This window comes from Lucilia sericata, unplaced genomic scaffold (genome assembly GCF_015586225.1).
Source record: "Lucilia sericata isolate MDLA Ls3-8-SP2 unplaced genomic scaffold, ASM1558622v1 Contig000066F_arrow, whole genome shotgun sequence".
Classification (NCBI taxonomy): domain Eukaryota; kingdom Metazoa; phylum Arthropoda; class Insecta; order Diptera; family Calliphoridae; genus Lucilia; species Lucilia sericata.
Genome location: NW_023994100.1, coordinates 709,546 through 725,567, shown reverse-complemented (window position 1 = coordinate 725,567; position 16,022 = coordinate 709,546). Strand labels below are relative to the sequence as shown.

The following is a 16,022-nucleotide window of genomic DNA, read 5'->3' as shown; positions in this document are numbered from 1 at the left end:
GGTAACCCAGAGTAAAGGTGACAAAATGCCACCCTGTGGTATACCGCGTAATACCTTTTTCCTGATAGTTATATCGTACATCTCGCAGCTTATCCATCTGTTCCTTAGCATGTAGTTGATCCAGTTACGGAGCACCCGGTCAACATAAAACTGGTCTAGGGATTGGATAAGGGTATCAGTGTGCACGTTATTGAAAGCGCCTTCGATGTCAATGCATACCGCCAGTGTATACAGTTTGCTATCGAAAGATTCACCTATGTAGTAGACAACTTCATTTATAGCGGTTTCCACCGATCGTCCCTTTACATAAGCATGCTGCTTATATTTAAGGTCTTTGTATGGTATGCTGCTTTTAACCATGCTATCGACTATCCGTTCCAAGGTTTTAAGTAGGAAGGACGTAAGACTTATCGGTCGATAGGACTTAGGTGTCGCATAGCTAGGTTTCCCTGGTTTGGGTATAAATATTACCCTTGCATCCTGCCATTTAATATGCCAATTTTAAGCATGCAGTGAATATCTGTGACAGATGTACGGAAACCAGTCCCGCCTCCATCTGCAAAAGTGCCGGGAAAATTCCATCCGGCCCTGCAGCTTTATAGGGAGCGAAGCTCTTGATTGCCCCTTTAACCATGTCAGTTGTAATAACTATTTCCGTGTTACCCTCCCCTTCCTCCAATATCGGTTCATCTATGTTATTCGATATACCGGGTGGGAAATGAGAATCCATTAGGAGTTTCATTGTCTCCTCCATATCCTCAAGCCTCCTGCCCGTGTCATCGATCATAGATTCCGGTTGGATATGAGTTTTGGATAGGAATTTTTTTATCTTCAATACGTCATTTACGCTATCTACCTGTTCACAGAAAAGTTTCCAGGAGTCTCGTTTGGCTTTTCGAACGATTTTCTTATATTCACCAAGTTTATTACGATACTCATCCCAGTATACTGCGGTCTTTTTACGCCGTGCCCGGTTAAATAGTTTGCGAAGAGTCTTCCCAAGGTTCCGGATCTCCCCAGTTACCCAGGGTTTTTCCTGGGCAGATCTCCGCTCTCGCAGAGGGCAGCTGTCCTCGAACGATTCAACCAGGGCACTTGTGAACGTTTCCACTTTGGCATCTATATCCTATTAATTGCGACATTGAAAAGTGTCCTGACCTAAACGGTTCTTTAGTAAGGTCCCGAACATTGTCCAATTAGTTTTAGATTTATTCCGAAACTTTATCGGCTTTGGTGGTGGCCTTAGTATTTTGAATCTTATGTACCGATGATCAGAAAAGGAGTGCTCGTCCGAAACTCTCCAATCCTGAATTTCGTTTATAAGCTCTTCTGAACATATAGTTATATCTAATACTTCTTCTCTGATTCTATTGACGAAGGTAGCATTATTACCTAAGTTCAATGTTATCAAGTCTTTAGTATTAAGGAAATCCGTGAGGGCTTGTCCCCTGCGATTGGTGTTTGTACTACCCCAAGCTACATGGTGCGAGTTGGCATCACAACCTATTACAATTTTCTTATTTTTTCTTTGTGCCTCTTCAACCAGTTTCATCAGATCCGACGTTGGTGGTAGTGTCGGAGAATCGAAAGGCAGGTAAATAGATGCAAGGAATATGTTGCCACGACCTTGCTTCAGCACCGTTGCAGCCGATGTTGATCATCCTGTTGAGAGGAGAAAACATAAGTTCTTGTGACATAAGATACATGTTCTCGGGCGAGATCCTGTATCAGCGTAGAAAAGTTGGTAATTTACGTGATTTAATCCAGAAACCTTGTTGCGAATCGTCCAAGGTTCCTGGATTAGAGCTATATGTATTTTACCTGTGTTGATTTTAGCCATCAGAGCGTTGGTAGCTGTCTCGCTCCGATGGAGGTTTATTTGGATAACCTCAATCATGGTCATCCATTAAACTGTCTTCCAGCGAGTTGGTGGTCACCTCCTCGCTCTTTGGATTTGACTCCTCCGGATAGCCTGAAGTGGCTATTAATGCAGTGGGTACTGTTGATGGCACTGCGGTGTCAGCAGCAGTGCTCTCCAATTCTGGAGAGCACTGCTGTTCTGTCTTCTGGCGGGTGAGTGATTTCCTCCTCGCTTTTAGGATTTGACTCCTCAACATTGCTAGTACTTGCTAATGATGCTTTGGGTACTGTCTTAGGTGTTTTAGTGTCCTTGTCGGGGCCGGTTTTGACAGCCCTTTCAATCGGCGCCTTCCCAATTTTGGAAAGGGCAACTACACTTTCTTCTGGCGAGTTAATGGTAAATTCCTCGATTTTAGGATTTGACTCCTCAACGTTATCAGTAGTGGATACTGATGCTGTGGTCTTAGGTTTTTTAGTGTCCTTTTCGAGGCTTGTTGCAACAGCTCTTCCAATCGGCACCTTCCCATTTTTGAATATGACAGATTTAGAGGCGAAGTAAGCCCTTCCTTTATTCTTGGCAAGACTAGCCATGGATTTCTGGTCGATACCTATTACAAATAAAGTTCCCTCAGGTTCTTCTTTCCTGTAAAAGACATCCCATTTTTCCACGGCCAGCTCAGCATTTTGACCTCCAAGAATTTCCAGTATACGTTCATTAGCCAGTTTACTGCCCCATCCTTTTATGTAGACAGTGGACTTTAGAAGCACCGGAAGCTCGCTCTTCTTTGCCAGTCCCAGCCTAGCGCCGTCCCAGGGAGGAGGGATACTTTCCACCAAGTTCTTTAGGGTGCTAACACATTGGTGAGATGCCAACCTCATCAACATCACGCCCATGCTGAACTCTCTATTGGTTGTTTGCCTTTGAAGCGATTGCATGGTCCACTATCTTATTGTTGACCAGGTCTTCTATTTTACTCTGTTGGTCTTTTGGAATTTTGCCTGTCGGATTACCGGCATCTTTTCCTTTTCCTCCGTCTAGCTTCTCCTTCCTCGTTTTTCGGGGTTTCTTTTGAAATTCCCTTACCTTCGAGGTTGATTTCGCCGACGTGTTCGTCTTCGGAATATCTGGCTTGGCGTTGTCACCCTTACTCGCAGGATTCTCACTTGAGATTCCTTTGAGTGAAGTATGGCTTGGCTTCGACTGTGTATTAGAAGACGGGGAGCTCTTTTTCTTCTTAGGTTTATTCTCAGTTGTCAACTCCTCGGGAGACCTGATCCTTTTTGCCTCAGATCTTGTGAGAGAGTCCGATTTTTCCTTTGGAGTGTCGTGGGATTGACTAACTATGATTTCCTGAAGAATTTTTTCAACTTCCTCCTCTGTGCTCCAGAAAGTCTTTTCTTAGTAATAGGTAGTTTAGCTATGCTATCACTCACCTCTTTCACCATTTGCTCTACTTCATCCTTTTTGGGATTTGCTATAATGGTATTATTATTATCATCTGAGGATTCAGAGTCGGAACCCTCACCTATATTTAAATGCTGAGGTAGCTTAGAGCTCTCTCCGAGTACATCCTTCTCTTTCACCCCTATATTTTTGCCAGCGGCATGCTGTACACATATTCATTAATCAGCCATATGTTGTGAACATATGTTCAATATTTTGTACTGTGGAAAAAATATCCAGTAAAATTAAAAAATTCTCTATCAACGAACTGTCATTTTCATCGCTCTCTTACTCTCTCGTTGCAAGTTTTCACAAGTACGCGAACGGAATCCAGTAATAATAGTTACAAATTATCGATTACGCGAACAGACCTAATATAGGACAAATTTGCCATTATTGACTTTAAGTAACACAAGTTTTTCGAAATTGGAATCCCACAATTGATTTCTCCGAGGAGAGCCCACCATTCCGCTAAAAGAAAACAATCGTTCTACTGGAGCAGAATAAGGCAAAGGCGTGTTAAATTTTAAAAACATTAGACTTATTTGTAAAAATTTGTTGAGGCTAAAAATATGGGAAATATTTTGAACAAGTTTTTACGGGAAATCCTTTGAACAAGTTTTGGAATGCAGGTGTTTCAACCATTTTTTTTTAATCATGAGATGTTGTTGGAGTAACTGCATTTGTAGGGTCCATCATACTATCAAAATGTCTACTTTCCATTTCAAAAGATGTATCTTTTAAAAAATTAAATCATTTATTTATATAATTCTTTAATTATTTATTGCAGCCTTTTGTTAATGACTGTTCAAATTTTTAACTATTTGAGTGTATTGTTTTTTCTACACTACCACTCAATTGAGTTATAGTTTAAAAAATAACATTATAACTAAAAAATATTAGTGCTAAAATTATAAGCTTCACTACCACTAAACTGCTGAAAATTAGTTAAAAATATTATATATATATATATATATATATATATATATATATATATATATATATATATATATATATATATATATATATATATATATATATATATATATATATATATATATATATATATATATATATAAAAGTTTTTGCAAATTCCCCACGGCAGATTTCGAAATGTGACAAAGAAATTTACTTTATTTGGGATATATTCTAAAAAACCATTTTGTTACTTAAAATATATCTATAATTACTCGAATATTAGTTTTTGCCCTTATAAGATAACGCTAACTGGTTCTCAGTTGCGGTCAAAAAAGTTTAATTTTTTCAACGGCCGTTTCAAATCTCCAATTTCAGTTTTTTGATACTTTGTTAAACAAATTTCAACATTTTTGGGAGATCTCATGGGGATTTATGGTCAATAGATAAGGCTATTGAACGGATCAATAATTTTTACAGTTTAGCTGTAGCTGCGACTTGAACTAGGCGGATTTCGGGTAAATCGCATTTTTTTTGTAATATTTTAGAGAATACGTATTAATTCTTTACTGTTGCACATTTTGCATAAAGTATTATCAGAGTATTATAGTTTAGATAATACAAAATATATATCCGAAATTTTATTAAAATCGGACATTTTTAAGCTATAAACTGTGGAGTTCAAAGGTCAAATTTTGCAATATTTAGGAATTTTTAGTGTACCATATCGAAATATTATTTATTTGTCGGCCATATTTACCAAAAGTGACTGAAATTTATCGTATATAGTCCGATATTTAAAATAGAGTGAAAAAAAATTAGATTAACCCTTTAAGGCACTTGGGAATAATTCAACACCAAAGTTCAAAAATTCGAAAAACCGTATTTGAATAATGCTCTATATAATTAGAGGATTAACAGAAATAAAACAAAAGATTCTATATTAAGTATAAAAAATTATACTTAACCCTTTTGTTTAATTTGTTTAACAAATATTCCGAAAAACTGAAATGGGAGATTTAAAACGGACGTTGAAAAAATCAAACTTTTTTGACCATAACTGAGAACTAGTTAGCGTTATCTTATAAGGGCAAAAACTAATATTCGAGTAATTATAGATATATTTTAAGTAAAAAATTGATCTTTTTAGAATATACCCAAAAAAAAGTATATTTTTTTGTCACATTTCGAATGCATGTGCTGTGGGACACGTTAATGGCCTGGGGAATTTGCAATAACTTTAAAAGTTTTCAATAAATTTTTAACAATAAAGTTCAAAATTTATAACTAAATGGCCAAATTGGAGCAAAAACTGGAAAATCGATATTTTCCCCTTGTAATAAATGCACTTGAAAACTTCAGAGCCGTTGCGGCACCTGTTAACGTTATCCTATCAGATTAATTTTTTGTATGACACAGTTTTACAACCCAAAGAACAATTCTAGAGGGGGGACGTGCAAAATTAACCCTTTATATATATAGAATAATAGAAAACTAAATTTTCTCAAAAGGTACCCGTTAGAATTTGATGCTTTGTGATAGGGAGTTTTTTAGTTTTTTTCCATTCGTATTTTATTGATTTTTTGCATTCGTATTTTATTGGTATTTAAAAAATTTGGCATTGGAAAAAATAATATTAACGATTCTCAGTATTACACTGGGGACACAAGCTATGATTTCTTAAACTGCGTTTTGTATTTATTTTTAAAAATTTTACTTATAAATGAAATTCTTAATATAAAAGTATACTTTTTACTTTAATTTTTATGTAAAAATTTGATTGACCATATGGATTCTAAAATATCAGAAAGAATATTCTTTAAAATTTTTTTCATAAAATTATTAGATTTTAGAAAAGGTAATGAAATAAAAAACATATTTTATTTTCCTAATTTAAAAAGATTCTGTTTTATTTTTTGCAATAGATCGTATTGAGTCTATATACTAGTATTAATTCCCAAACAGTACTATACCTAAATTTAAAATTAATATTCGAAATTTTTACATTTCTTGTCCATCAAGACACTTTGACATTTAAGTCCCTTTTTAACAACCAAGAACGGGTTGTGAAATATTGCTCAAAATCTGGGCCAAAAACCGGTTTATTATCGTTATCTGTAAGCGGATTCAAAACTTCTTGGGCTCAAAATCTTTTCAAGAACTAATTTTTTAAGTAATTTAACAATGTTTAGCAATTTCTTTCATCGTTTTAACTTTTTATTTAAGAAAATTTTAAAGTCGTGGCTCCAATTCAGCCGTCAGAGCCCATATGGTCAACCAGGCATTGAAAAAAAAACACACGTTAACATAAAGAACCGAGGAAACAGTATATTTTGATATTGGGAAAATCATTTACAATTAAAATTTTTAAAATAAGCACAAAAACGCCGTTTAAGAAATGTTAGCTTATGTCTCCAGTGTAATACTATTATTTTTTCCAATGCTAAATATTTCAAATACCAATAAAATACGACGGAGCAAAAAAACTTGTAAACTCTATATATCATAAGAAAGTAGTGTTAAATACCTTTTATTTATGATACAAAACATGAAATTCTAACGGATAATTTTTTTGAAAAATTATTTTTATATATTAGAGTGCTTCAAGCTTGTATGAAGGAAAAAAATATTGTCCGACAGCCCGTCCCCCCTCCAGAATTGTTCTTTGGATTGTAAAAGTATGTCATACAAAAAGTTAGGCTGATAGGATATCGTTAACTGATGCCGCAACGGCTCTGAAGTTTCCAAGTGCACTTACAAGGGGAAAATATCGATTTTTTTCAGTTTTTGCTCAAATTTTGCCATTTAGTATTAAACTTTGCACTTTATTGAGAAGGAATCGTAATGTACACATAATAAGCATTTCGGAAAGATATAAAAGACAATTTTTTGAAAAATTTAAATGCTATTGCAAATTCCCCAGACCATTAACGTGTCTCACAGCACATGAATTCGAAATCTGACAAAAACAATTTAATTTTTTTAGGATATATTGTAAAAAAACATTTTGTTACTTAAAATATAACTAAAATTATATATATATATATATATATATATATATATATATATATATATATATATATATATATATATATATATATATACTTTTTGCTTAATTTTTATGACAAACTTAATTTTAACCGTTTATGGTTTCTGAAAGCTGATTTTGGGGATCCACATTCAAAATTTCTTAAATAAAATAAACAGATAATGAAAGAAATTATTTTGCACTGCTGAATTTTATATACAAAAAGTTTTAGAACCACTTATAGATAATGGTAATACACCGATTTTTGGCCCAAATTTCGAGCAATATTTCAATTTTTTGCAATTTAACCCGCTCCAGGAGGTTTAAAAGTGACTTAATTATCAAAGAAATTTGACAAAACGTTAAAAAAAATTTAATTTTTAAATTTCTCTTGGAAATTTTGAATGTGGGACCCCTGAAACAGCTGTCAGGAACCTTGTGGTAAATTAAACTGTGAAAAAATTATCGTCACCATAAAAAAACAAAGTAAAAAGTACATTTTTATATTAAAAGCTCCATTTATTATAAAAATTTTCAAAAATAAATACATAAACGTCTTTTATGATATCTTATCTTATGTCCCTTTTTCAATAGTATGAATCGTTTCTATTATTTTTTCCAATGCCAAATAAGATGAAGCAGGCAAATCTATAAAATAAATATATCATATGAAAAAAAGAGTTAAATATCTCTTATTTGAGATACCAATTATCAAATTCTAACGGGTAGTTTTTCAAAGTATATTGATGGACTACCTGTCCAATAAGTTGAATTTAAAACTTAAATTATAGACAATTCAAAAAATATAATTTGATGCTTTCAGTAGATTCTCATTCACTAAGGTCCCTACATTTTAAATTCACTTAAAGAATATTATTCAGTCAAGACCATGTATGATAAAATTTATGTTTCTAGGTTGAATATTTTAGAAAATTCAAAAAGTAGCATTTATGAGATAAAAAGTACTAAAAAGTTCTTTCTTAAATAATCTTATTCAATGAGGACCGTGTATGTTTAATAATCATGTGTTTTGAATTCATATTATAAAACATACAGAGTATCATTTAAAGAAAGAAAAAGTACCAAAGTGGAGTAAATTCTACCTTAGTGGAAAGTACTAATAAAATAGTACAATTTTTCGCCTTTTCGCTTAGAAATATACTTTTTTGAGAATTATGTTTACAAAATGTTCCGTATTTAACGGCTGTATTTATAAAAACTTACTTTAGGTTTATTAAACAATTTTAGGCAAAATTCAGGAAAATCGTATTTATAAACGTGAAATAGCTTAAAACACCTTCAATAAACCATTGACAATTAGAAGAATTTTATTGTAAGCTCGACCCTTCTTTAAGCCAACAATAACTTGATTTTTAACAATTTTTTTCTCAGATAAAGATTTTTCCGGTAATTTTAGGTTGATTGCGAAAACTAATTATGGTTTCCTTTAAAATAAAATCTAAAAATTCTAATTTTAACGTTTACAAATTTGTAAATAAAATCCCAGAAAATTTTTAAACGATTATATTTTGAGGAAAAAACTCAAATCTAGGCATTATTGGATTAATGCATGAATATTTGACAATATTCCAATTGTCCAGCACTATTTTTAGGCAATTTGGAAATGCCCGTCTGTCAACCAAATGATGGACAAAATCATTTGATTTGGCTTTTTCAAAGTTTGTTGGTTAAATATAATGCCATAAAGTAATTAACCAAGTAAATTATATTGATTAGTGTTATACTAATGCAAAATATATTCGCCGGCATTAAAATTAGTCAAATATCAAAGAAATTTATCAATATTTGCAAAAATTTATCAAAAATTACAAGGAAAATAAGTAAAAATAAGAAAATGTGTCATAGTGATGTATATTTTGTCGCAAAATATCCGTTATTCGGATACTTTTAATAATAATTAGAAATCATATGTTATATTTATACATCTGAACTAAATAGACATTTATTAAAGCCATATATATATTTATTTTTCTTAAAAGTTTGTTTTTATTGTCAAAAATCTATTATAAACAAAAATATGAAATTAAGAAAACCGAATCAACGAATATTTTATCCTAATTGTACGCAACACTAACACATAAAATGACAGCCATATTGTACAGTGCTGCCAACTTAAACATAAATCAGCACAATAGTTAATATACGTTTATTATTTGTTTATGAATAACATAATTTTATTAATGGTTTTTAAGGCTAAAGTGTGCTTTAACTATTGAGTGCATTAAAAGCAAAATAAGATTTTTTTATAAATACAAGCGTAAATCTTTTTATCACAGATAAAACTCAAACGATTCAAATCGGCATTCATTTGTTCCAGAAAAATTGTACTTTCAAAAAGGTGCCAAACAATTTACTCAAAATTGATACTATATAGGCCTTAGTACTCGAATTCCAAAATAATATACAAATAGCTTATTTTGTGTGAGTAAATAAACTACTTTTTGAAATTTTATAAAAATTGGCTCAATGATTTGAATAAAATTAAATTTCCCGTTTTTTTCCTTTTTGGTACTTTTTCCCCAGTGAAATAGTAAAGCTTTTGTTTCAATAAATATTACAGAGTTAGTCCGTAATTAAATAGGAATACTTCAATAAATCGAAAAAGTTTTCTTAATGTGCTAAAAAAAAACTACCAAAAATACAGTTTTCTCCCTTTTACACCCAAAAAGGGCTGCATTTTAAAAAAAGTACGAAACAGATGTCTCCTAATTTTGGAAGATATATCGAGGGACTATATTCAATAGTCTCTATCTAAAATAATACAAGTTTTCAGGAGAGCAAAAAAACTGTTTATTTCGCTAGTTCGTGAAGATTTTTTAATTTTTTCTTTTACAATATATTTCTAAACCATTATATAAAAAGAATTTTAATTTTTTGCATTATTTACAAAATTATTCACAAATTTATATTAGATGGAGCTTATTTTTCTACGAATATGTTCATTCAACCAACAGATAGAGAGTTTTTCATGGAAACATAAAATTTTTTATACAATTTAATGGAGGAAAAGAAACCAAATTGTTGAAAAAGCAACAGATTATAATGTTTTGGTCCAAAATCAATGTTATATGGTTAAACACGACAATAAAATTGATTTAATTAGTATCATAATGAGCGATATCTCAAAAACTATTAGACCGATTTTAAATATTTTGACGGATTTGTGTTCAGCATGTCCAAATTATTAAGAAGACTTGTTTTGCAACAGAAAATTATCCAAAGGGATCGAGTTTGAAGCAATTTTTGGATAAGATAGAGAGTTTTGCATTCAGAATTTTTCTTTTTTTAAGATAGAGAAATTTAAAAAATGCTATAAAATTGCCAAAAAATATTTTTTTTTTCTTTGAAATTTATATCACTGATGCGCGATAGTTTGCTGAATATTTTGCCATCAAAATCTCATTTTCATAAAAATGACAGATAGCGACTATTGAATATAGTCCCTCGATATTCAAAATATTTACAAAAATGTTATTTTGTTTATTAGTTAAAAAGTTATAAAGGGCCTAAAAAGGTACCAAAATCACCTTTGTTACACATTTTCACCCCTTAAAAGTACGAATTTCAAAAAAGTATCACACATCCATCTGCTTATTTTAGGAGTAGATACATGTGCATTTAAAATTTTTCTTGTATCACAAATATTAGGTATAGTGTTTATAAAAAACCGGTTTTTCGGTTAACCTAAAATTGACCATTTCTAAAAAACCGGTTCGTCAAAAAACCGGTTAACCAAAATGTTTGGAAATCTATAAAATATTTAATATTTAGTTGAAAAATTTCATTTTGCCAAATATTATGAATTACTTAATAAGATATTTGCACTTTTTAGTATAGATATGTACATTAATATATCATAAGAAAGCGAACTTATACAGATCTGAAGTTATTATTGATTCGTCGATTCATCGGGAACGGAATTAGACGACGACTGTCTCGATAGACATTGAGCCCCTGCTTTAATTGTGACCTACCTCCGCTCGCTACGCCTGTGGTTGTTCAAATTACTGTGAATGACACTTAGGAATATTGACACTTAGGACATTCTTACTTCCTGTTAATCAACCTAAGCGCCATTACAGTTTGTGAAAAACTCCAGCAGCATAAATTCTCGGACAGCGACAATAACCCTTATGTTTCGATAAATAAAATCCGTTTTGAGAACGTTTGAGAAACTTCTCGATTTTTATTATACTTACGCAGTAAATAAGGAAGTGCATTTCATAATCAAAGTTATTTATTCGTCTTAATAAATAACAAATTTCTTCATATAATGGTTGGAATTTGTTTAAATAGTTAATTTTTTATTGGTTTAAATGCCAACTTTTTACTAATTTCCTGATTGTCTGAAATTGTAAATCTCCATTTTATATGCATAGTACCTATATGTTTAACATTTCCTAACATTTGTTTAACAATCTTATCTATCCAAAATTTTTAAAAATCACAATGAAAAATCAAAGAAAACATACAATTTTGTACTAAAAATTAGATTTTTTTGAAACCGGTTAACCGAGACTTAAAAACCGGATAACCCGGTTAACCGAAAACCAATGTTTAAAAAAAACGGTTTGCAAAAAACCGAAATATGCAATAAAAACCGGTTCTTCGGTTAACCGGTTTATAAACACTAATTAGGTAAGATAATTAAGAAAACCTGTTTTACCCGATGTTTACCCTTTTTACCCCTAAATGTACAAATTTCCAAAAATCCCTCCTTAGTGGATCTATATAACCTAAAACACATCTAGTGTCAAAATTTCATGATTCTAGGTTCAGCCGTTTGGGCTGTGCGATGATGAATCAGTCAGTCAGTAACGCTACTCTTTATATATATAGATTCCATTTACAATATTTTAATAATTTGTTTATATATTTTATATTTTTTAGTGAACACCGTCAACAACCTTCCAAAGCCAGTGCCAAAAATAACGGAAGCAGCAACTAAGAGGTCATTAAACTTGGAGGACTACAAAAAAAAAAGGGGTCTTATTTAAGAAATGCTGTTAATAAATATGTATTATCTTACATAGTTTAATAAAATAAAAATTGAGTATCATATTATAAAACAAAAATTCGTTAAAGTATTATTAAAAGAAATGTATTTATGTATGTACATGTATTGGACTATAGCTATTGTTTGACTTCGTAGTTGATTTTAACATATTCTTTTAGTTTAGCAGAGAAAATATGAATATTTTATTGAAAATTTTCTGATTGTTGGAGCGATTTTTTTTAATTTAATTTTTGTTGTATATATTGAACTATTATTTTCTTGGGTGTAAAGAGAGAACACTCCACTTTTCTTATATTTATGAATAACTAGCTATACCCAGTGTGCTTTGCTACCCTAAAAGCAAAAAAATGTTCACATTAATGTCAAAGTTTCTTCATGTAAAATTTGAAGATTTTAGCTTCTTCAGTATCTCAGATATGCAAATTTTTCTATATAATTCATATGGGGGTTCCAAGCCACTCCCTGATGAATGTCCGCTTTTTTTCCAAAATGTTCAAATGAATATGAAAGTCCTTTGTGTAAAATTTTAGGCATCTAGTTCTGTTAGTTTCTTAGATAAATTTTTTTTGTATTTAATATGGGAGGTGCCTCTCCCCCATTGGTAGTCCGCCAATTTATTACCCAAAATATTTACGTGGATGCTATAGTTCTTCGAGCAAAATTTGAAGCTTTTGACTCTAATAGTTTCCAAGATAAACGAATTTTTGTATTTTATCAATATGGGAGATGCCACGTGGCTCTACTATGTGGCTCCGACAAAATTTGAGGACTCTAACTGTTATATTTTCTGAGATATACTGATTTAATATTTTCTTAATATGGAAGGTGTCGCGCCCATTTTGTCCAAAAATAATCTTATGGATGTCAAAGTTGTCCGTGCAAAATTTGAGGACTTTAATTGTACCAGTTTCCAAGATATACCACTTTTAATAGTTATTTAATAACTCAAAATAAAAAGTAACCTATTTTTCCTTGCAGGCCACAGTGGGGCAGAATGGAAATTTTTTGGAAATAAATCTGGCATTTCTAAACGGGATAAAATTTGGCGTGAGCGTAGCCAAGGAGTATTCGAGTATAAGTTTTGAAGATGAACCCTGCAGATGCCCTAGGGACGGCGCTGTGGCGGCTCAAAGTAGGGTACCTACGACATGTAAAATTTTTAAACTCGTGCCATTTTTTTGTTTTTCACCCAAAACAAAAAAATCGACGAGATCTTGAAAAAACATGCTTGGACATACTACTTATCTCTTATAATATCCGAGTTATAGGCATTTAAAAATTTAGTGATACAAAATTTACCATACCTTGGTCCGCCTTTTTTTGAATACCGGGCGTAATTTTGGACCAAATGGACTCAATTTTTTTTTGTTAGTTAGACAACAAAATTTCCAATAATATACAAAAAATTTCAGATCAATATCATTTACAGATCCAAAAATATACGTTTTTTAATTTAAAAATTCAAAAAATTTTAGATTTTTGCCGTTTTTTGCCAAAAATGTGTCTTAACTCTTTTATTAATAAAATAAAATTTTCTTTAAGAACATATAACAATTTTATAGTTTTCTAAAAGGTATCTTTACGCAGAACGCTTTTGCGTAAAAAACTTGTCCTATTTTTTGAAAATGTTGCCACTGCGTCCTTCCGAATATGACCTATTTTTTATCAAAACTTCAACTTTGGGCGACATGTTCTAAAATCCCAAAGCTGGGATTAGAAAACTGAAAGCAGTTTTGGAAACCTCCTAAAACCCCCTAAAAAATCCCATTTTTGGGATTTTCATTCCTAATTTTGGGAATTGCGGGATGCCCTTTGACCTTTTCAATTTTTTTTTGCATTTTCTTATTTGAAATGACAAATTTAACAAGCGTTGAAAATTTCATTGAGTTTTGTTCATAAATAAAGATTTTGTCATATATTACATATTTGTTTAATTTCTAAAACTATGATTTATATCAAAATTTTAATAAGGTCGCAGATAGCTACAACAATTTAGTCCATATTTATCCCTTAATATCATTTTTAGTTAGATATGGAAATTCTCGACCCTTTACAAAAAATTTTTTTTTTTTTCATATTTTAGTATTAAGTATGACAGAACATATTTAAATCTTATATTTACCTATTTTCTATTTGTTTGCTTATCCTTATAATTGAAAGGTCCTATTATGCTTAAATTTTCAGAAATGTATAACTATTTTTTACCTAAATTTTTTCGACAGATCATATCGTTCTGTTTCGTTTATGATCATGTAGGTAAAAATATACAGGTAATGATAATTTCGATTCATTCACTAATAAGAAATATCAATGACTGAATTACAGGTTATAGTAATATAGTCCTAAATGTTAATAGGTAGACAATTTGTAATTTTTTACTTTGAAATACCTGTATCGGAAATGACAAGAATTGGTATATAAGTAAACTTCTCAGATTTTAAGTACCATATTTAATAAATCTACAATGAAGATTACATTAAAGTACGAAGAGTTGTGTTCCGTTTTATGGAGTGTATCTTCAAAAGGGCCAGAAAGAATTGAAGACATTTCAAATTATATAAAAACTACATATAGTAGAAAAGTAGACAAAACAGGCATATCAAAAATTGAAAACTTTTTGATGTAAAAAGTAAGTTTGTGGATGGAAATTATAAGAAATTTCGATTAAAATTTTGTAGTTGGATGGAAACTACTACGGAAATCTCAACTTACAACACATCAACAGGAGCGCCTTGCAAGTCATACGAAGACTTATGTTCAAGGTAAAAAAAAGAGGGTCACACAAAAACTTTTTTCAATCTCAAATGAGGAAATTGCTGATACATTTAACGAAATGCTGAAAAAGGAAAACCAACCTATGGATGTCGTACATATTGCAACTATTCTTCCTAATGCATCACCAAAACTACTTAAGCGAATTGTGGAAAGTATACCAACTGCAACATCACAATCAAATTTTACTGAAGAGGAAGCAATAGCGCTTATGTTGGAACTAGGTCTCAGTCGAAATAAGTACCAAATATTAAGGAAAGCTCTGCATGAAAAAGGACACAATATATTACCATCATACAAGGCGATCCAGGAAAAAAAAAACAAACTATCCTACCATCACCTATTGCTGTTAATGATGTGGAACCTTGTATTGATATATCATCTTTGCTCGAAAACACAGCAACAATATTTTAATAATTTGTTTATATATTTTATATTTTTTAGTGAACACCGTCAACAACCTTCCAAAGCCAGTGCCAAAAATAACGGAAGCAGCAACTAAGAGGTCATTAAACTTGGAGGACTACAAAAAAAAAGGGGTCTTATTTAAGAAATGCTGTTAATAAATATGTATTATCTTACATAGTTTAATAAAATAAAAATTGAGTATCATATTATAAAACAAAAATTCGTTAAAGTATTATTAAAAGAAATGTATTTATGTATGTACATGTATTGGACTATAGCTATTGTTTGACTTCGTAGTTGATTTTAACATATTCTTTTAGTTTAGCAGAGAAAATATGAATATTTTATTGAAAATTTTCTGATTGTTGGAGCGATTTTTTTTAATTTAATTTTTGTTGTATATATTGAACTATTATTTTCTTGGGTGTAAAGAGAGAACACTCCACTTTTCTTATATTTATGAATAACTAGCTATACCCAGTGTGCTTTGCTACCCTAAAAGCAAAAAAATGTTCACATTAATGTCAAAGTTTCTTCATGTAAAATTTGAAGATTTT

The 16,022-nt window shown here is 31.1% G+C and overlaps 1 protein-coding gene across 1 annotated transcript in view; it reads left to right on the top strand.

The window, feature by feature from the left end:
- The window catches only part of LOC119616290 (RNA polymerase-associated protein Rtf1), a 161,283-nt gene extending 148,940 nt beyond the window's left edge, over nt 1–12,343 (top strand). Inside the window, exon 4 of the mRNA XM_037972636.1 lies at nt 12,159–12,343. Coding sequence (XP_037828564.1) covers nt 12,159–12,265 — 107 coding nt within the window. The 3' untranslated portion in view covers nt 12,266–12,343. The remainder of the gene's footprint in view (nt 1–12,158) is intronic.
- The last annotated feature ends 3,679 nt before the right edge of the window (nt 12,344–16,022 follow it).